Genomic DNA, 21,869 nt, shown 5'->3' with positions numbered 1-21,869 from the left:
TCTTGCGACAGCAGAACACAAAATTTTCCTCCCTTGGCCACATCCACACAATTTGCCTGTTTAATGACACCTCAAGTTTCCTCATGTGGAAAATGGGAGCAGAAGTCTTACTTGCCCCCACGGGGTTGGATGAGGATTATGGGAATTAACAATGAAGAGCATCAGACAGTGCATGGTGTGTAGAAGGTGCTGGAGATATTTTAGCATTTGTTCATAAGTTCTTTTTCTACTATCAAATGGGCACTAGGGGAAGGTGAGCCATGGGCTTGGTCTGGCCAACACCGTTGAGACTCTGGTCTAGACTGAGCCAGGCTCCTCTTTGTATCCCCAAGTGCTGTCCGTGAAGATTCCCCTTAAAGGTTAAAGAACTGGGCAAATAATACGTAGTAGAAAAGTATTTCACAGGCTTGATTTCAGAGTTCTCCTTGCATGCTTCCTCCTCCAACCTCTCCCAAAGCAGCCAGTGAAAGACTTGACCCACCCACTAGGAAGTTCAGGAGTCCTCAAGACCACCCTCATTTCTTACATCAGCTGCAAGTTCAGGGGGTCCCCCAGACCACGCTCAGGTTCAGTAATTCAATGGACGGACTTACAGCATTGAGCAAAGCCATTATACTCACAGATATTGCTTATTACCGTGAAAGGACACACACTAAAATGAGCAAGGGAAGAGGCATGGAAAGTAGGATTCAGTAGAGCTCCAGGAGCAAGTATCCAGTTGTTCTCTTCCAGTGGGGTCCTGTGGAGAACACTAACTTCTCCCAGAATTAATGTGTGAATATATGCACAGAGTACTGCCAACCAGGAAAGCTTGCCAACCACCAAGCCCCACCTTGGTGTCCAGATCTTGTATTTGGGCTTGGTCATGTAGACATGGTTGACCATCTGTTTGGCTGACTTTAGTCTCCAGTTCCTCCCAGTGGTCAGGCTGATACCATGGGTTCTAAGGTTCCCCACCGCAAATCACATTGAAGGATAGACTGTCTGGCATGGCCAAGACCCCAAGTAAATAAAGACATTCTATTAGGCAGGACATTCCAAGGGCTTAGAAGTTAGTTCTCAGGAGCTGAGAGCAAAGGCCAGACCTCTCTGCGGACAAGGTTAATCCTTTATTGCATACCCACTATGGAAACAACCAGACAAATGCAAAACCCTGCTGAGAGTTGAGTATTTAATTCAAAAGTGGCTGGTTTGAGGATAAAACAGCAAGACTCAGGTGTCCTTGAGCCCAGCTGTGTGTCCTTGAGCCCAGACAGAGCAGGTGTCCTTGGGCCCAGCTGGGTAGTAGCCGCTAAGAGCTGGGAAGAACAAGAGAGGAAGGGAGACGGGGAAGCCATGGCAGCCTTGTGCCCTGTCTCTGTCCCTGCTGGGTGGACACTGGCCCGGAGTCCACATGCTCTCTTGTTACATATCTATAGGAGCTGGAATGTCATCTGTCCCTGGTCCAACCAGGAAGAATGATCACCTAGACTCTGAGGCTCTTCCCAGCAGCCTGCCCCCCATCATGGACAATGCCCCTCAGAGCCAAGGGTGAGGCCCTGGACATGTGAAGGGGAGATGGTCTGGGGGAGAAGCCCCTGAGTGTGTCTGACTCATCTTGAGACCTTCCACTGAGCTTGGAAGTGGTGGAACCACCATGTCACCTGGCTCTGATCTGAATTCCTGTTACAGTCATGCTTGCCTTGTTTTGAACTTTATATTGAACTGTAACATCCGTACAGAGCAGTACGTATGAGTGAGCACAGCCTGATGAATTCCCACAACCCACTGTGTAATCAGAACCTAGAAGAGATAGAATGTTGCTGGTGCCCAGACGACCCACTGGGAATCCATCCAGTTACTGCCCCCTAACCAAAGGGCAACCACTAGGCTAAGATTCGTTTGCCTGTTTCCGACTTTCAATGAGTGGGATTATGCGGTGTGTACTTTTCTGGTGTCTGGCTCCTCTCACTCGACATTATGTTTGGAGGTCTATCCATGTTGTTTAGTGTGGTGGCAGACTGCTCATTCTTGTTATTCCATTGTGTGATTGTATACTTTATCAGTTCTGTTGTTGATGAGTGCTAGGGTTTGAATGTGTGCGTCACCCTACTCCCAATTCATGTGTTGAAATCCTAACCCCCAAGGTGATGGTATTAGGAGGTGGGGCCTTTTGGGAGGTGATTAGGTCATCTCCTGAGATGAGTGGGATTAGTGCCCTTATAAAAGAGGCCTGAGGGAGCTCCTTGGCCCCTTCCACCACCACGTGAGGACACAGTGAAAGGCTCTGTGAGAAAGCTGGCCCTCACCAGACCCCAAAATTGCCAGCACTTTGGTCTTGGATGTTCCAGTGTCCAGAACTGTGAGAAATAAATTTCTGTTGTTTATAAGCCACCAAGTTTGTGGTGTTTTGTTATAGTATCCTAAAGGAACTAAGGCAATGAGCATTTTGGGTTGTTTCCATTTTGGGCTAATTTGGCTGTGCTGCTGTGAACTTTCTTGTACACATGTTCTGGTGAACACATGCATGTATTTTTGTTGGGCATAAAACTAGGAGTACAATTGCTGGGTTATGGGGTGTGCAGAAATGCAGGTTTAGTAGATACTGACAAATAGCGTTCCAGAGGTTGAACCAAATCACACTCATTCCAGCAAACTGCACAAGTTCCAGCGACTCCACACCCACTTCAACATTTGCTCTTTTCTGCCTTTTCAGTTTAACCATTCAGATGGGTAAGTGTCTGAGTTTTGTAATGCACAAGGGGATTTGCTGGAATACAGTGTTAATAATAATAGTGATAATTATAATTAATAGTAATACTTGAAGAGTTAAGCCTTGGAGTGCATCAGTCCTGTTTTGGCTTCAGCCCTTATGGTGATAATTAATTTGTGACTTTTGTGCTCACAGTCCTCTCCTTGGCATCTACAGAAGCCTGCCACCTTTATTGCAGTTTTTGAAGGTACTTTGCAGCTAGAAAGTCCACCCTTTGGGGAGGTGCTGGGCTCTAGAATGCCTGCTAAAGCCAGACACAAGGAAGGGGGCTGAGATAGGTAGTATCTGGTTTCTGGAGACTTCCTCTTTGCCTGGAAATTAACCATACTAAAGTACCTGCATCCCCTCGTGTCCCAGATTGCTAATTCAGCAAGGGACCCTCTTGAGTCAATCCCAGAAAACTACTGGAGCCAAAGGAAGCTGCACTGCAGGGAGCTACCAGGGCAGAAGTGCTTGTGGTGTGGTCAGGGTCAGGGAGGAGGTCCCAATACTCCCAAGTGGATTGGGAGGAGGATGAGGCTAGTAGAGAAAAGAATAATTGTGTCCAGAGCCTCAGTGCTAAGCAAGGTGCCTGGGTGTGGACTGTGGAGGGTGAAAATTGAGAGCTGGTGGGACAACCAGGGGACAAAACAGAGATGCCTAGGTGGCTAAACCTGGAGGGTAACTGTTAGCACTGGCTGCCTCTGGGAAGGAGAGTAAATGGGTTTTGCTTTACTGGGACAGGCTTTCCTCTGGGCTCCAGGTGATTGGGAAGAAGTAATGGAGATGGATGCTGTCTTGAGAGCTTAGCAGCATCTAGCTAGAAAAGCATTCGTGGTGTCCTGGGGCCAATAATGCCACCCAACCAGAAACCCTGAGAGACCACCTTGGTCTTTCCTCTGCCTCTCTTCAAATTCAGTAATTTCACAGGTGGAACAGGCCTGATGTGCAGCCTGTGGGCACTGGTTTGGCCATGCTGGTGGCTAAATATTGAAAAATGTTGACATCTGTTGCTTAATAGTCACTGTCCCAAGTCCGCCCCACCTCCCCGCCCCAGGACGAGGGAATAAAATGTTAATGGTGAGCACAGTGGGTGGCTTCCAGTCCCTGCACAGGCTCTGTTCATTCCGTGAAATACTTTATGAAAGACTTTGACTGTCACCCTTGGGAAGATGTTCTTTTCAGACTCCCAGAATCAGACTTGCCTGTCGCAGTGGTCTGGGTTGGGATGAACAAGAGAGACGGCAGAGGGGGACAGCAGGGCGAGGCACTGTACATCTAATCCCAAGACTTGGTTCTGAAGTGATGAGGGATGAAGCCCCTGATGGTGAGGGGGTCTGTGCCTTGTTTTTGGATCAGAATAAAAGAAATAACAATACACGAAAAACTCAAAAGAGAATCTGCATCGGGTACGTGTGCATTCATACTTCTAAGACCAAAGGGGAGAGAGAACTGAATTTAGCTCAGTTAGGAAGCTAAAAATGCGAGACATCACAGTCACTAGAATGAACTACTGAGGCACGTGTCAGGCAATACCCGGCGCAAGTGTGGCTCATGAAAGAAAATTCTGTTTATGAGGCAGGGCTGGGGGGAAAGGGAGCAGGGTTTAGAGTGGGGATCTGGCTTCTAACCCTGGCTCTGCCATTGACCAGCTCTGCGGCCTCAAGTGGTCACTTGCTCCGGGGGTGGGAGGGTTACAGCTTGTTCATCTGGATGCTGAGAACGATAGTAATAATTCTGACCACGAGGCTGCTTGGTGAAAGCTCTATGAGCTGCTAAGTGTGTGTGAAAGGATGAGCAAAGCTGTCCTAGCAGCAAGTACCGATAGAAATGAGGTGGTGCATGGTGGTGGGAGGCACTCCGCCTCTCTGGACATGGGCTCTGGAACATTCTCCCCAACTGCCCCTTTGGCAGCAGGATGGAAGGCTGAATGCAGAGACAGAACAGGATGCGTCTATTCATGGTTTGTGTAAATTAATTTCTGGAACATCATGATGACAAGAAAGAAAGCTTTGTGAAAGTAGCAAGTTTGGTCACCAGAATTCAGTGGGAAGACGATGAAGTTGGGGCAAAGAATGATGAAATTGGGGCGAAGAATGCATCTGAGTTTCCGGAGGGAATTTCCTGCGTGGGCAGCGATTTCTCAGGAAGTGCTGCGTGCAAGTTAGTGGGTGAATGTCTTAGAGTCTGTGTAGGACCTATAGAAAGAGGAAAAGAGGAAGCAGACACGTTTCTTTTTTATTTATTTAGATATGCAGGTATTTTCATTCCCTAATTCCACCAGCAATGTCTGGGGCTTTAGGGCAACCCTCAGATTTATAAATGTCTCTCTCACTGCTTGAAATTCTGCCATGATGGTTTTCCTTCTTTGGGTTTTGATTATGATCATCTTTTTCAAAGTTTCAACTATTCCTGGGAGGGGTCATTCATCTGCTTTTTTAAAATTTTAAAAAATTTTCCCTTTTCTTTTTTTAATCAGGGTAAAATTTACATAAAATTAACCATTTCAAAGTGAGCAACTCAGTGGCATTTAGTTCATTTGCAATGTTGCGCAAACACCACCTCTATCTAGTTCCCAGACTTTTTTATCACCCCAAAAGGAAACCTGGTACCTGTTAGCTAAACAGTTACTATTCGTTTCCCCCACCCTTCCCCAGCCCCTGGCAACCAACAATCTGCTCTGTCTCTATGGATTTACTTTCTGGATCCTTCGTATAAATGGAATCATACACTATGCGGTCGTATGTGTCTGGCTTCTTTCACTTAGAATAATGTTCTCAAGGCTCGTCCACATTGTAGCGTGTGTCAGTGCTTCATTCCTTCTCATAGCAGAGTGATGTTTCATTGTATGGACATACCACATTTTATTTGTCTGTTCAACAGCTAATTGACATTTGGGTTATTTCCACCTTTTGGATATTGTAAATAGTGTTGCTATGAGCATGCGAGTACAAATATTTGTTTGAGTTTTTGTTTTCAATTCTTTCAACTATAAACCGAGGAGTGGAATTGCTGGGTCATGTGTAATTCTATGTTTGTTTAACTTATTGAGAAACTGGCAGACTGTTCTCTCCAGCAGCTGCCCCATTTTACATGCCCACCAGCAGTGCAGGAAGGTTCCAGTTCCTCCGCATCCTCACCAGCACCCTCGCAAGTGGGAAGTGGTATCTCCCTGTGGTTTTGATTTGCATTTCCCTGACAACTAATGATACTGGGCATCTTTTCATGTGCTTGTTGACCATTTATATACATTCTGTGGTCTTGTCAAGCCAAGACCTCCACCTACTTTTTAATTGGGCTGTCTTTTTGTTGTTGAGTTGTAAGGGTTATTTGTACATTCTGGATACTAGACCCTCATAAGATGGATGATTTACAGATATTTCTTTTCGTTCTGTAGGTAGTATTTTCACTTCCATTCACCTGTTTTTAACTGGTGTCTTAGACCCTGCAGGTACGTGGATTTGATTGTTTTAACGTGCCTGTCTGTGCTGACATTCCTCTAACTCACGCACTTAATATTTTTATGCCTTTGGCATTCTTTTTTGTTCCATGGGAATGGGAGCCCAGAGCCTCACTGGACATTTCTTCTGGTCCCCAGGCATCTGGGAAGCAGGTGGAGTCAGTCACCTGCACGGCCAAGCACCACCGGTCTCAGCAGTGTTAGTTCACATCCTGGGGAGTGCCAGCACCCCCTTGGGGTAGCACTTATGCTTAGTTAAGGGACAGGAAGCAATGGGTGCTCCATAGCCCTGCCTTCCTTCTGACAGCTGTTCAGATGTGCCCACAGCATTGGGCAAGTCCTGAGGCTGCTTTAGGGACATGTGGTTAGTCACAATGTGAGGATCAATTCAGGAGCAGGGAACAAAATGGAAGACAACCCAGGCTATTACCTCTCCGTGGCCTTTTCTCAATGGCAAAGCACCTGGGTCCTTGGATTCTTCCCAGTGGAACTGAGTTCTGCCAATGTTGTACCAGGCAGCACCTGGCCACATTATCTGGGCTGAATGCCACGTTTGCTTTTCTCCTGAGGACCGGGCACTCCCATCCTTTCCTTTTTACAGTGTGTCTGTGCAGTGGCCTACCCCTTGGTCCTCTGGGCCCCCACAGCCTCTCGAGGCCCCTCCCACCTCTTGAGGACTCTTCCCCATCTCCGGGTGAGGAACAGGCCCTGCAGATGCCATCCATTTCTGCCCACTAGCGTCTGTGTCATGTACATCACACTGGGAACCCTGATGCTGAAAGCGATCTGGTTCCCAACACACCGATTACACAGAAAATTAATACACGTGGCAAAAAGCTGAGGCTCTTACTCTTGGGCACTTGTAAAAATATTCGGACACTTAGTTTTTAAAGGAAAGCCATTTCCTGCCACTCTTCCTTACACCTCCCAGAGGACTGGGGAGGTTTCGTGGATGCTTTTTCCAGGTGACCTGCCCCAGCTTCGGCCTTTACTACTTGTTTTGAACTGAAATGGTTTTATTACATACATAATTTATTTCTGCCCTACAGAATTAAGGCAGCAGCAGGAGTGAAGATAATGACTGTGAGAATCAGCAGCGAAGACCAGTGGGCAGTCCAGGAAGAGATCGACAATGGCAGCACCGAGACGACGGCCACCCTCACCTGCATGGGCCATCCCCCGGACACGCGGAGCAGGTGAGCGCTGAGCTCCCGAGGTGCCTTTGCAGTGGTGGGGCTGGCGTGGCTGTGAGAGCTGATGGCAGAATAACGTGTGTGTAAATAAAGCATTGCCTCTTCACTTAATGGGAAATGTGTTCCTTTTAGCTCGTCAGCATAGCTCAGTCATATAGCTTCTGAGCGACTTCACTACAGAGATGTGGCTTTTATCCTTTATGCTCTTTAGGCACAAATGACCCGATTAGGTTGGTGGTCCCCAAAATTGCCTGAGTTCACATTTGTCACAGTGCAGAGTTTGATAACTGCATTTTAAATTATTATTATTATTGTTATTGTTTGCACTGAAGAGTTGAAGAATGAAATGGGAAAAATAGAAATGATTTAAGAGACAAGGGAAAATGTACTTTTTTATGAGCAAACTCGAGGGTAGCTATAGCTATTGGGTAATTGTCCCTCAGTGCTTAAATATAGTCACTTTGCTGATATCACACCTGGGAACTGGTGTATGGCTTGAGAACCTTAAGTTGGATGAACTTGACATTGCTGGCAGGCAGCCTGTCTTCTCCAGCTCAGACACCAGCTTTGGGGTTTATGGGGTTGAACTCATCTGGGAAGAAGAGAAAGGTCATTGCTGATAATGACACCCAACAGGCAGGACACCCAACAGGTAGAAAGAGCTCTCACTCCTGTTGCAACAGCCTTCTCTACACAGTCTCTTCACCTCTATGCTCTTCCCCTTTTATTAAACACCCATCATCTACAGAGTTGTGTGAGTGGTTGGGCTAACAAGCTACCCTGGACTTGCAGCCCACCTGCTTTAAAACCACCGTCAGCTCATACTTCACCCAGGCTCAGGCTCGAACTCCTCAGCTTGGCATGCAAGCCCCTTTTAGGTCTGTTACTTATCACCCTATATTGTCACAACCTATTCTCTTTTCTTTCTCCTCTGGTCTTTAACCTCTTTGAGGTCCACAGTGTTAGGTGCAGAGGAGGCACTCCTTGAATGAATGAGGGAGAGGGAGCGTGAGACATGATGTGAGCAGGCAGAGCCTGCCTCTGCCAATGGGCTTGCATGGTGAGGGCTGTCTCTTCTTGGGTGACCCCAACCAACCTCAGCTAGAACTCTCCTCTGCTTTTGAAGATTTCTTTCAAAGGGAGAGAAGTGACTCAGTTTGAGCAGTCAAAAGCCTTCTATTAGTAACCATGGACCAAGTGATCTGGGTGCCTCTCTCTCTATACTCACTGTCCTTTACATCCATTGACAGAGCTTTCAGTCTGCAACCTCACTTGACCCGTGATTTCCCTGGAAATCTGTACTTGCCTGCGGAACACTCCCAAATCCTGGGTTGTTCATATACAGAGAGAGCACTGGATTTTTTATATTTGCTCAGGTGCTTTCAGTTGCAAGTAATAGAATATCCACCTAAAAGTAGCTACTACAATAGGGTTTTATCATCTCACAAAATAGGAAATTTAGAGGTGGGTGGTTCCATGGCTGGTTAATACAGCAGCACAGTTGTGTCACTGGGTGTTTTCTGTCTTTCTCCTCCATTATGCTGGGTGCACTGGCTGTCGTTCTCCAGGTCGTTTCCTCATGGTCACGAGATGGCTGCACTTCCTCCAGGCATCACAAACTCATTCAGCTGTAGCCAAAGACTGGAGGGGAGGGCACTTCTGCTCATGTGTCTCTTTCTACCAGGGAAGAAAATCTTTCCAACAGTACCCATGGAAGTCTTCCCTTTAGATTTCATCAATAAGCAGTGGGCTCCATGCTTTGCCCAAGAGGCAGGGCAGTCTGGGAAAGTGAATTTCTGGTATTATTTTCAGGCTTTGTAGTGGGACGTGGTCTCTGCTCCAGGGACTGAGGATGGGAGAATGTGTGCTGGGGGGTCAGCTGGCAGTGTTTGCCACACTCTTCAAAGATGGTATTTGCCAAGGGTTGTGCTTAATCCTCTGTTTTGCACAGGGGTCCTTTGTGTTTGTATCCCTAGTGGAAGGTTTCCTCTTGGTTGCTTGATTTATCAAGTGGCCTTGACCAAGTGATGCCCTTAGCTGCTGTACTAACAAATTTCCTCATGCAGATGGAGAAGTTGAGGGGTGGACTGGGACTAAGAACGTCTGGGTCAGGTGCTCTTGCAGTATCCTTCTCAACCTGCCTGCCTGTCTGTCCTCTGGGTTGGCTTTTTCTCAGGTGGCTCTTCCCTCCTGGAGGCAAGATGGCCCTTCCAGCAGCTCCACCGTCCACTCTGCTGACTCGGTCACTTCAGGGAGAAAGCTGCTCTTCCCAGATCGGCCCAGCACAAGTCCTGGGGCTGGTTGCCACTGGCTCTGTTTGGTGTAGCTTGGGTCATGTGTCCACCCTGAACCAACCACTGTAGCCAGCCCTGGGGTTCAAATTAGCTCCAGCTGAAGGGCTTGGGCAGCGAGCAGGGAGAGCTCTAGGTGGGCAGTAGATGCTGATGGGGTCAGAAACCAGAGTTGCCGCTCCAGGTACCATCATCTCACTGATCCCGATGTTGTGCTGGAGGAGTCCAAATGGATTCCCTGGCTCGACCGATGCCCTCAGAAACCACTGCCTGGGTATGTAATGGTGGAGTTCACAGTCTGTACTCAGGAAATTAATTTTTGTTGAAATATTTGACTGACCAAGTGGTAATGTTTTAAATATAGGCTGTGGTTATCCCTTTTTGGTTTTGAGAGAATAGGTTTTGCATTCTCTTTAGAAGAGATAAAAAAGCTTACACGAGAAAAAAGTACAGTAGTTACACAAGCAGTTACATAATTAAGAGGCGCTCTCATGTCCCAGCGTCCTCTTCCTTCTCTCCCTTTGCATTTAGTATTTAACCTCCCTCGGGCTGTAAGAAAGTGATTGTTACTTTGGCATGACAATTTATGCTTATTTAATATCCTTCTAAAATCCATTCCATCATCTGAATAAATAATTGCTTCTTTTTATACTTTTTTGTTGAATCGTGATCTCAAATGAGGTGTGAAAGACAGGCTCATGGACCATGTTTGCTGGCTAACAAAGTGAATCTATGAATATTTCCCCAACAAAACATCCCACGGAAAGCTGTAATCTCTGAATTGTGACAACCTTGAGTGGAATAGAGTTTTAAATAGAATATAATGTACAAACTGCCTGAAATTCTGTGATAAGAATTAAAAATGTGTCATAGGGGAAGACCTAATGCACTTAGTTAGAAAGGCAGTAAAGGTCTTAATTTAAAATATTTTAATGAACACTCACTGGGAGGAAATGTGAATAATAAAGATGAAAGCCACAAGATAAAGAGTAGTGTTGCCAAAAAAGGAGAGAAGAGATTAGAAAAATAAGCAAATTTGAAAGTGTTGAGAACAGATAACACTGACCCAGGGGAAATGAAAGGAAGGTTTTGGGCTGTTTGCGTGGAAACCACATGCAGCTGGATACCTGGAGACAAGGTGGTTTCTCGAATGATTTCTGACTCTTGGGTCCCAAATCTCAGAGAAAATAAGCTGCAACTTTTTATGTGATCAGAAGCCACAATACAGAACCCATTCTCATCTAACAATTGGAATAGAGACGGAGAAAAGCTCAGTGGTCCACTGTGGAAAGAGGATAGAAAAGCAAAAGCCCTAAAACAGATTTCTTCAAAGAAACAGACACACCCACATTGCTGTAACCTGACTCAAGATCAAAGCCACAGACTCACTGGGAAGTGCTACAATATTTGAAAATCTGGAACCAGTCTTTCAGGAGTTTTTCTTTGCCTATTATAATCCAGAAAATATTGTAACCGCGTGAGCAGAGGGAGAGATCACCATTTTAATTAACTTGACTAATCCACTGCTTTTTGTGAAATTTAGCAGTTGAACATTAAGCAGAAAAGCAATGTTAATATAAGAAAGTTACTGTGTCAAGTGTCATTTTATGGATTCATGAAGCATGAGCTAGGCTAAATTTTTCATTGTGCTCAAGGATTCTTATTCAAGTTAAAAATAAAAAAGAAGGGAGACAGTTCAATGATGATAATAGCTGCCTCTGTTTCTAAGAAGTAGAAGCAGGTTTTTCCTGCCTGACTATTTATGTTGGTTTCTTTCTTCTGTAAAAGATTTTATTGAAGGGTAAAAGAACACATGGAACATTTTGGTTTGTCTCTGAGGACAGTTTTGCATGATTCTGTTGTCCATTCCTAATTTTATTTTAAAAATTTATTAAAATTACATATATAATACTTTTTAGGTGTCAGATACTATTTTAAGTCTTTTGGGAGAATTAACTTTTAAAAATCAAAAATATGAGAACCCTGGGAAGTAGGTAACTGTTATTATTCCTATTTAGCAGATGTGTTAGTTGAGGAACAGTTAAATGACTTCCCAAGGTCTCAGAGCCAGTATGTGGTGAAAGCAATCTGACTTTGAAGTCCAGGCTTTGAAGCACCAGCCTAGGCTCTTTGTAAGGCATGGTCAGGTGCCCCTGCTGTGACTCCTATAGCAACCTCCTGCTCTTCCCCACCTTTCAGCTCTCTTGTCCCCATCGGACTGAAAACTCAGTAACAGCAGTGCTCACAGCAACAGCAGACCATCTAGTATGTGGAAATAGGGGCTATAATGGGTTGATGGTGGCCTGTCAAGGTTTGTGTCCATGTTCTAACCCCCGGAACTTGTGAATGTGACCTTACTTGGCAAAAGGGTCTTCACAAGGGTAATTATGTTAAGAAATTTCAGGATGAGGAGATCCTCCTGTATTATCCCTGTGGTCCCTAAGTCCAATGACTGGGGTCCTTCTAAGAGATACACAGAGGAAATGGTGATGTGAAGACCGAAGCAAAGGCTGGAGTGATGCAGCCACAAGCCAAGGAATGCCTGGAACCACTGGAGGCTGGAAGAGACAATGAACTGACTGTCCCCTAGAGCCCTCAGAGGGAGGAGCAGGGTTCTGCTGACACCTTGACTTTGGGCCTCTGCCGTCTGGAACTGTGAGAAAGCAAATCTCTGTTGTTTCAAGACTTTGAGTTTGTGGTGTTATGTTAAAGCAGCCACAGGAAGCAATTAATAGGGGGGCTTAATGAATACTTGTTGAATGAATGAATGGAGGCTGCTCAATCCTGGATACACATCAGAATCACCTGGGAGCCTCTAAAGAGTACAGATTCCTCAGACTGACCTCTGGGTGGGTCACAAACATCGGCCTTTTAAAGAAACATCCCCAGGTGATTTTAATGTGTAGCCAGGGTTGAGAATCCCTGGGATACATGAATGGATGAAATAAGAATGAATATAAGCACTAGAAGATAAAAGTTTTTAGTTTTAAACAATTTTATGATTTGAAAGTAATATTTTTTTTTTGCTTATTTCAATCAGCACCTTTTTTAAAAAAAATTTATTTTACTTCTCAATTTATATTGTAGTTTATTTTCATGCCCCTTTACCCGTTCCTCTCCACCCCCGCCCCTCCCTCCATCATATCTGTTCTCTTGACTTAAAAAGTTCAAGGAATTTTTGTGATTATTTTGTCTTCTCCCCCCCAACCGTTTGTTTGCATGTTTATTTATTTATTTATTTATTTATTTATTTTTGGCTCCCACAAATAAATGAGAACATGTGGCATTTCTCTTTCTGTGCCTGACTTGTTTCACTTAATATAATTTTCTCTAAGTCCATCCATGTTGTTGCAAATGGCAGTATTTCATTCTTTGTTATAGCAGAGTAGTAGTCCATTGTGTAGATATACCACAGTTTCCTTATCCACTCATCTGATGATGGACATTTTAGCTGGTTCCAGCTCTTAGCTATTGTTAATAGAGCTGCAATAAACATTGGAGTACAGGCATCCCTTCGGCATGATGATTTCCATTCCTCTGGGTATATACTCAGCAGTAGAATTGCTGGGTCATATAGTAGATCTATCTGTAATTGTTTGAGGAGCCTCCATACCATTTTCCATAAAGGCTGCCCCATTTTGCAGCCCCACCAGCAGTGGATGAGAGTTCCTTTTTCTCTGCAACCTCTCCAGCCCTTATCATTCTCAGTCTTTTGGATATTAGCCATCCTAACTGGAGTGAGATGGTATTTCAAAGGAAAGTAATTTGTTTATAGACACTCAATTCTTAGCTTTGTAATAGCGTTTGCAATTGGACACTTGAAGATCTCTGAGTAGCAGCTACCACTAGAGTTCAAAACCAGGATCTGATGTACAAAAATGCATCTTGCACCAGACCCACCTGCAGAGGAGAGCCACGTCCACAGGGGGAGGTTTATTTGTTCATCTGTTTGTTTCAATTCACACTAGAAAATGGCAACAGAGTTCTCCTATTCTTATAATAGAGAACTTCTCCCCGACCCCCTAAGAAGGATCAGGTCTTCAGAAAGAAAGAAATCTTTTAAAACACTCCACCTCTTTTTCTAACCAGCAGGAAGCTCTTCGTGAATTTATACTGCTGGCCAGTTTCAGCATACGTATAATAGAAGGCTTCTTACTTCAAAAGTAATAGATATGCAATTGTAGAAAATTTAGAAAATACAGCTGAATAAAAAACAGAGGGAAAAAGTCATTCCAAACCTATGATTCAAAGGTTACCATTGTTAATATTTTGGTGAGTATATTTGTATATATGCGTTCACATGTATGTGCAAAAAGATGTTATTTTTGTCAATATCAGACTTGTTTATTACTCCGTTTCTGTTGCTTATAACAAAATACCTGGAACTGGGTAATTTATAAGAAAAAAAAATTATTGCTTACAGAGGCTAAGAAGTCTAAAGTCCAGGGAAAACATTTGGTGAGAGCTTTCTTTGGTGGTGGCTTTATAGCAATGCAGAGAGCTCACATGGCAGAAAATGGCCAAGCAGAGAGAGAGATAGCTCCTCATTCACTCTCCTTTTTAAAACCCTCAGAACCATGCCCACAACAACCATTATTAATCCGTTCATCATGGCATGGTCCTACAATCTAATCACCCATTCAAGGCCACACCTTTCAATTACTATAATAGGATTTCCCACCCTCAACAGTTACAGTGGGAATTAAGCTTCTAATATATGAACTTTGGGGGATACAATTCAATCAATCCACAGCATTTTTTTTTAGATTTGAAAGCTGCTGTTTTTTTTGTAACAATGTGGAATAAATATATAGTAACATCTTTTCATGTCATTGAGTATTTAACAATAACAATAATTATCAACCTCTTTGAAAAATTAATAAAAGTTGTAGACTCTCTTCCTAGAAAAATGCAAGAATGCACACATAAAGAATTTTTTCCAACAATTTCAAGATTCACAGAGCCCTTCAAAGAACCTATAATTTTTAATGTAATTTTTAATAGCTGTATAATATTCTATTGATATTAAAGCGGTATATTCTATTCATTCACCATGTTTCTTTTCTTGTTCTTTTGAACATTGCTTCTGGCCCTTTTTATGATGTTTATTTTTTCCTTTTAAACATTTTTTTTCTTTTTAAACATAAAATGTTTGTTGTGTATTCTTGAAGGTAAATCTTTAGGAGAGAATGCTAGAAATGCATTGATAGATCAAAAGATGTGACAATGTTTTGTTTTTAGTGCTTTTGTGAAATTGTCCTGTTTACGCTGCTGGCTCCATGTGAGAGTGCCCAGTGCTTAATCCTTTGTCAACATTGGGCATTACCTTAAAAAGATGATTTGATAGTTGCAATACGCTTATCTACCTGAGGGCTTAATTTCCATTGACTTAATTTCTGGTTAAATTTAACAGTTTTTCCTATGTTTGCTTGCAAATGTTTTCCTCTACTTTGTTGTCTTTAGATTTTTATTACTGTACTGTTACTTTAGCAATATTTAGGTTTTTTTGTTGCCAGATGTAGTCATCATTTTCTTTAAGGCCAATACTCTCACCTGGAGGAGGGATGGAGTGGGGCCCAGCAGAACATCTGAAAGGCTTTGCCAAAATCCACCCACCAGTGTGAGCCCCTGAGTGGTCAGAGAGAAACAGAGCCGGACACTAGTTAAGGCCATGAAGGCAGATTTTATTCAGAAACAATTGCAATAGGGGAAAAGAGACCTCTGTATAGAACTGGACTCAATTGTGAAGCCAGCAAAGACAGCTGGGGGGTTCTCTCTAAACTGACTTAGGATTCTTGCTAAACCTGGGCTATACAGGCCCAGCAAGAATTGGGGGGAAGGGGTTTGGTGTGGTGGCAAGGTTGAGAGTCAAGAAGAGGGCTCAGAGGAGCCTGACTCGTTTGGTTACCGAGAGCAGCGCCCCCTGCTGGCCTGTCCAGGACAGGTAGTGTAAGTGAGGACTAAACCTTTGTTGTTTTAAGCCATCAAGGTTTTGGAGTCATTTGTTATCATAGCATAACATAATCTATCTTGACTGATACACAGTTTTCATTTATACATTTAAAAAATTTAATAGTCTTTTTTGAGTGGGAGCACTTTTAAGTTTACAGAGGAATTGAGTGGAAAGACAGTACAGCAAATACATATGCTACCCTCATGCCCTCATTCCCGTTATTAACATCTTGCATTAGTGTGACCTGTTTGTTACAATTGATGAGCTGATACCGATACATTATTGCTAACTAAAGTGCACAGTATACATTGCAGTTCACTCTTTGTGTTGTACGTTCTACGGGTTTTGACAAACGTATAATAATATACATCCAGCCTACAGTATCAGGCAGAATGGATTTACTGCCCTAGAAATCCCTGTGCTCTACCTATTTATCTCTCCTTTCTCCTCCCCAAACTCCTGGCAGTCACTGATCTTTTTACTCTCTCTATAGTTTTGCCTTTTCCAGAATGGCTTCTTTCATTTAGCAATATGCATTTATGGTTCCTTCATGTGCTTTCTTGGCTTGATAACTTGTATCTCTCTATCACTGAATGATATTCCATTGTCTGGATGTACCACAGTTTATGCATTCATCTACTGAAGGACATCTTGGTTACTTCCAAGTTTTGACAATTATGAATAATGATGCTGTAAACATTTATGTGCAGGTTTTTGTGTGGATGTAAGTTTTCAGCTCATTTGGGTAAATACCAAGGAGTGCAATTGCTGGTAAGACTTAGTTTTTTTAAGAAACTGCCAGACTCTCTTCCAAAGTGTCTGTACAATTTGCATTCCCACCAGCGATGAATGAGAGTTCCTGTGTTTCCACATCCTTGCAGCATTTGGTGTTAGTGTTTTGGATTTTAGTCATCCTCATAAGTGTGCAGTGATATTATTTTAATTTACAACTCCCTAACGACACGTGATGTTGAGCAACTTTTCATATGCTTATTTTCCATCTGTGTATTTTCTTTGGCTAGGTGTCTGTTCAGATATTTTGCCATTTAAAAAAAAATTGTTTTTATTGTTGAGTTTTAAGAGTTCTTTGTTTATTTTAGATACCAGTCCTTTATCAGTTATATGTTTTGCAAATATTTTCTCCTAGTCTGTAGCTTGTCTTTTCATTCTCATAATTAAATATACATTTTGAGTAGTGATATCACCTCTGTAATCAGTTCATAGGTTTCGAGTGGCTGCATTTAGATAACTAAGAAGTTTCCCTAACTCTCTTTGGAGAAGAATCCATATTTGAGTGTTGTGATGTGCTTGGTAAAAATAAAAATTGCCTTACTTTAGGCTCCTGAGTCCCCCTGCCGATGAGTAGGGCCTTGCTGGCTGGAGGCTGTATACCTGGAAACATGCAGGCTCATATAGTTCATTCCCAAAATGTCCCTGTGACCACCCCCAGGTCTCTCTGTCTGGGTTTCTCCCCATTAATGCATACAGCAGCTAGGCTAGTCTTCTTAAAACAGCTTTCGTTCTGACCTAGTGGCTCCTCATTGCCTGTCTCAGCAAATCTTAACAATTGGCTTGGCTTCTAGTTTTTCTTAGAATCAGGGCTGTCTTTTCAAGATGCTCAAAACGCTAGTACAAGAGTCAGATGCTGAGACAGTGAACTTAGCCACACAGTGTCTCCATGCAGTAATAGGACAAGACACCAAGTGTAATGGAACACAATAGGTCCATGTGGCGAGAATCTGGGAAGGCTTTTCTGAGGACGTGACATTTGAACTGGTCCTTAAAGCATGAGTAGGAGTTTAAAAGTGTTTTAAAACCCTATTCTGGGAAGGTGACCTATTAAACAGTTCTTTATATAACATTAACACTGTATTGTATTAGTCTTTCAGAATGCTCTTTAATGCAAAAATTTGATGTGGAACAGGTAAGTTTTGATTGTGGGGCTGGATAGTCTTAGAGTGTGGAGCATCTGTGGAGGGTGGACCTGCATGGGGGCTACTTTGTGTGGTCTGAGACTACTGAAAGGTGCCAACATGGGAGGAGTTTTCAGAGGTTATTGAAAGCAGTTCTGACTAAACGCAATACTTACTGAGCACTTACTGTGTGCCAGATTTTATGCTGTATATTATCCTCTTTGATTATCAAAGTAACCCTCTGAAGAAGGTGGCATACAGCCCCGTTACAGATGAGGAGACTGAGGCTCAGAGACGTTAAGGTCCCACAGTGCCAGAGCTGTGACTGGTGGACCTGGGATTTGAACCCAGGCTTCAAGATGCTAGAACAGTGCCCAGCACAGAGGAGACTCGCAACAAATACATGTTGGGTGATTCTAAGTCCAACACTGGCTTCTCAGCATCAAAATGACCTCAAAAAGAGAAGGGGCTGGGGCCAAAGAGGAACTTTGCCAAAGGTCAGCACTTCGGTAGGATTTGGGTGGCCTCCCCAAATTCCCAATTTAAGCGGCACTATTCGAGGTTACAGGAAGCTTGGCCTTAATCGCGGTATTGCCAGTTTCATGCATTGTAGGTCCTTTGTGAAATAGAAATAGAGAATAGAGTTTCTCTCAGAAACTCCAAGTGTCATTTAGGTTCCGACATGCCCTTTCTTACTGAGTGCAGATTTTATTTCTACCGTAGAATTTAACTTTTGTAGTTCCCTTAGGCAGGCAGAAGTGGAGCTGGAGGGAATTGGAGTCTTTCTTTCTAAAGATCTGCTGGTAAGGTGATTTTAAACTACAGCCTTGACATCTGCTTTCTGATGGGTGGTTGAAGAACTGAATAAATAGGGGTAACTTGCAAAGTAGATGCTAGTGGGAATGACTCTGTTTCACCTTTTATGTTGGTATTTGTTCATCAGAAGCCCTTTCCATTAAATCATTTTATTATTATGTCATTATGTTGATGTATTTAATTATTGTTTTGTCATACTTATTGTCATTATTATGTCACTGTCATTATGCCATGCTATTATGTCATCATTAAATATGTCATGGACCAAATTGATCACTGAAACCATGAAGCCTTCTTGAGATCCAATGCCAGTCTTTGACAAAAGCTTCCAAATGAGCCTGCAAGTGGTTGCCTCTTCCCCGCCCCCCACCTTCCTTCCCTTCAGTTTCCCGCAGAAAATTCTCTATGATTTGAAAGTATTCATTTAACTTAGCCTGCTTCTACCAAGAATCAATTCATGCACTATGCCTTTAAGCGTAGATAAAAGGTAGTGTGCCCAGTTATTATTCCTTTTTTTGGGTGAGAAGAAATCTTCTGTGCCTTTTGAAAGGACATTTTATTTGATTTTATCTAGTTGCATGGCCAATGTCCTATGTTACTTTTCCCAGGTACAGGCACAATGTGGTTCCAGATTATGTTGATTGAGGCAGTTTGTAGCCTGTATGTGAATGTGGCTATTTAGGCAACCTGTTCCACTGTCCTACTAGATGATCCACTTTTTTCTAAATTAAAAGACGAAATTTTTCAGAACAGTTTTAGATTTGCAGAAAAATGGAGCAGATAGTTTGGAGATTTCTCATTTAAGCTTCTGATCCACTCCACAACCATTTCCCCCTATTATTAACATCTTATATCAGTTTGGTACATTTGTTAGAATTAGTGGACAAATACTGCTATGTTATCATTAACTAAAGTCCGTGTTTTATTCATATTTTCTTAGTTTTTGTCTACTGTCCTTTTTCCATCCCAGGATCCCACATTACATTTAGTCATTATGTCTCCTTAGGTTCTTCTTGGCTGTGGCAGTTTTCAGACTTTCCTTGTTTTTGATGACTTTGACCATTTTCAGGATCATTGGTCAGGTATTTTGTAGGATGCCCCTTTCTTGAAATATGTCTGGTTTCTTTATCTTGACTAAACTGGGGTTATGGGTTTTTGGGAAGTAGACCACAGAGGCAAAGTGCCAGTTTCATCACATCGTATCATATCAAGGGTGCATACCACCGTACGGTTTATGACTGTTACCGTGGTCAGCTGGCTGACGAAGTGTTATCAGGTTTCTCTGCTGTAAAGTTCTCCTCTCCTCCCCTTTCTGCACTGGACTCTTTGCAAGAAAGGCACTATGTGCAGCCCACACTTAAGGGGTGGGATCTATGCCCCCCTCCCTTATGGGGGAATATATACAAATGTACTTGGAATTCTTCTTGCAGCTCCACTTTAACTTCTGATGCTAATTGCAACTAATCCACTAGCTCCAGGAGTGTGGAGAGTGTGTTTCTTTCACTCAATGTTAACATGATCACTGGTAACATGGTCACTGTTACCCAGAACCATGCCTGGCACATAATAGGTAATAAAAAGTTACTGGATGAAGGAATCATGAAGGATGATTTGGTTAGGGACACCTGACCTCTTTTGGACTTCCCTTCTACCCCTTAACAGATTGGACCGCAGCTGTAGGGTTGGTGTCAGGGGAGCACATAGGCTGGGCCTATTGGAACACTGGAGAATTTGATGTCACACCATGGATCAGAGTTTCATGACAGCTCTTGAGGATAGTGATATGAGTTATGCAGAACTAAAACAGAGTCACTTGATGGAAGGTGATGGGGAGTGGGGCTGGGGCTACGAGAGACAGCACAGGTAGAGAAGGTCTGTCTGGGGACGTGTTGTTGGCTCTGAGATGGGAGGAATGAGGACAAGCCAGCCATACAGTGATCTGGGAGGAACTTTCTAGGCAGAGGGAAGAGCAGGTGCAAAGGCTCCGAGGGAAGGTGGTACCAGGTTGGTAGGTTGGAGGCCTGGGAAGCACAGAAACTGCAGAATCCAGCCAAGCTTGAGCCATCTCTTCATTAAGGTCATCCCTGCATCTGGCATCTTGTGCTTCAGTTCAACAAGTATTTAAGTGCCGCTCACCAGCCAAGCACTGTTTTGGGGCCTTGGAAATCAGCTGGGAACAAAACCAGTGAGTCCTTTGTTGCTCTCTTGGAGCTTACATTTTGTCTGGGGAGACAGACACCTATAGAAAGAAATATACAATTATGTGTCAGGTGGTGGTAAAAGCTAATAGGGAAAATAAAGCAGGTAAAGGGACAGAGTGACCAGGAGGGTCTATTTCAGGCAGGGTGGTCAGGCAGGGCTTCTCTGATAAGTTATGGAGAGATGGGGAGAGGAGTCTCCCCAGAGTCCCCAAGGGGGCTGGCCCTGATGTGGCCAGGGGTCAGTGCAGAGGCCAGGGGGGTGGTGTGGAGTGAGTAGTGGGGCAAAGGGCCAGATCAGTGAAGTGGCAGAGGGCTGCATTATGTAGGGCTTCACTGACTTTGAAAAGACATTGGATTTTATTCCTAGTGGGATGGGTTTTCAGGGAAGTGACATGATCTGCTGGCTACTGTGTGGAGGAACATGGGTGGAAGCTGGGAGACCAGGTGGGGGCTATTGCCGTCATCCAGAGATGTAACTGAAATGGAACATGCCTGTCTGCTTGTTGCCTTGGTAATGGGGTCCCCTTCACGCTAATAATGACATGATGAAAAAGCTGCATGTAAATGAAATAAGTGGTAGGCAGGTGGAGAAACTAATGGTGTGGCTAATAACACTTTGGTGGGAAGTCACCAGTCCACTGGGAAGGATTTATGAAAAGCTTTAGGCATGGGCAAAGGATGAACATCAGGAAAGAGTCTGGGATAAAGACCACAGGACTGCACTGAGCTATGTGCTTGAGAGCGTCTTGCTTTCTGTGGCTTTCATATCAACAAACTAGGTCTTGTGTCACATTGTCCCTCCTCTTTCTCCTGGTTCCACTGCCATGGGCAGTAAAACCCAAGACTGGGAGAAGGCTGCACTCACTCTTCCAGGATGGTGACTTTGGGATCCCGGCAATGGTGGCAGCCAGCTGCCTTGGTGGGGCACCTTGTCCTTTGTGCTACCAGGTGTGGGGAGGGGATTATGGTGGATGGACAAAGGACTCAGTGAACAGTGAGGTTGGGCAATGGGATGGTTGACTTGAGTGCAAACTATGATCCTGACAGCTCTTGGTGGGGGGACAGCTGCAGTCATGGGATTTTTAGGGCTTGCAGCCTGAGGCCTTGGGACCGTGGGACCTGGGTTCTGCTTCAGATACTTCTGCTGACTTCGCTGTGGTGTCCATTTCCTTTCTCTGGGCCTCGATCTCACTATGTGTGAATTGGGTTGTATGTCTTTATGGCCCCTTTCCTGTGCTGGGGAGACAGCTCTGATCCCATGACATGGATCATGGGTGCTCTGCTTTCTTGTTGCCTGGGGCATTGGTGAGG

The 21,869-nt window shown here is 43.8% G+C and overlaps 1 protein-coding gene across 1 annotated transcript in view; it reads left to right on the top strand.

The window, feature by feature from the left end:
- LOC134370719 (transmembrane protein 132B) overlaps window positions 1–21,869 on the top strand; it is a 314,265-nt gene that overhangs the window by 45,341 nt on the left and 247,055 nt on the right. Inside the window, exon 2 of the mRNA XM_063087726.1 lies at window positions 7,241–7,387. Coding sequence (XP_062943796.1) covers window positions 7,241–7,387 — 147 coding nt within the window. The remainder of the gene's footprint in view (window positions 1–7,240; window positions 7,388–21,869) is intronic.

This window comes from Cynocephalus volans, chromosome 2, assembly GCF_027409185.1.
Source record: "Cynocephalus volans isolate mCynVol1 chromosome 2, mCynVol1.pri, whole genome shotgun sequence".
Classification (NCBI taxonomy): Eukaryota; Metazoa; Chordata; class Mammalia; order Dermoptera; family Cynocephalidae; genus Cynocephalus; species Cynocephalus volans.
Note: the sequence above shows the minus strand (reverse complement) of the source record. Positions and strands in the feature narration are given on the sequence as shown.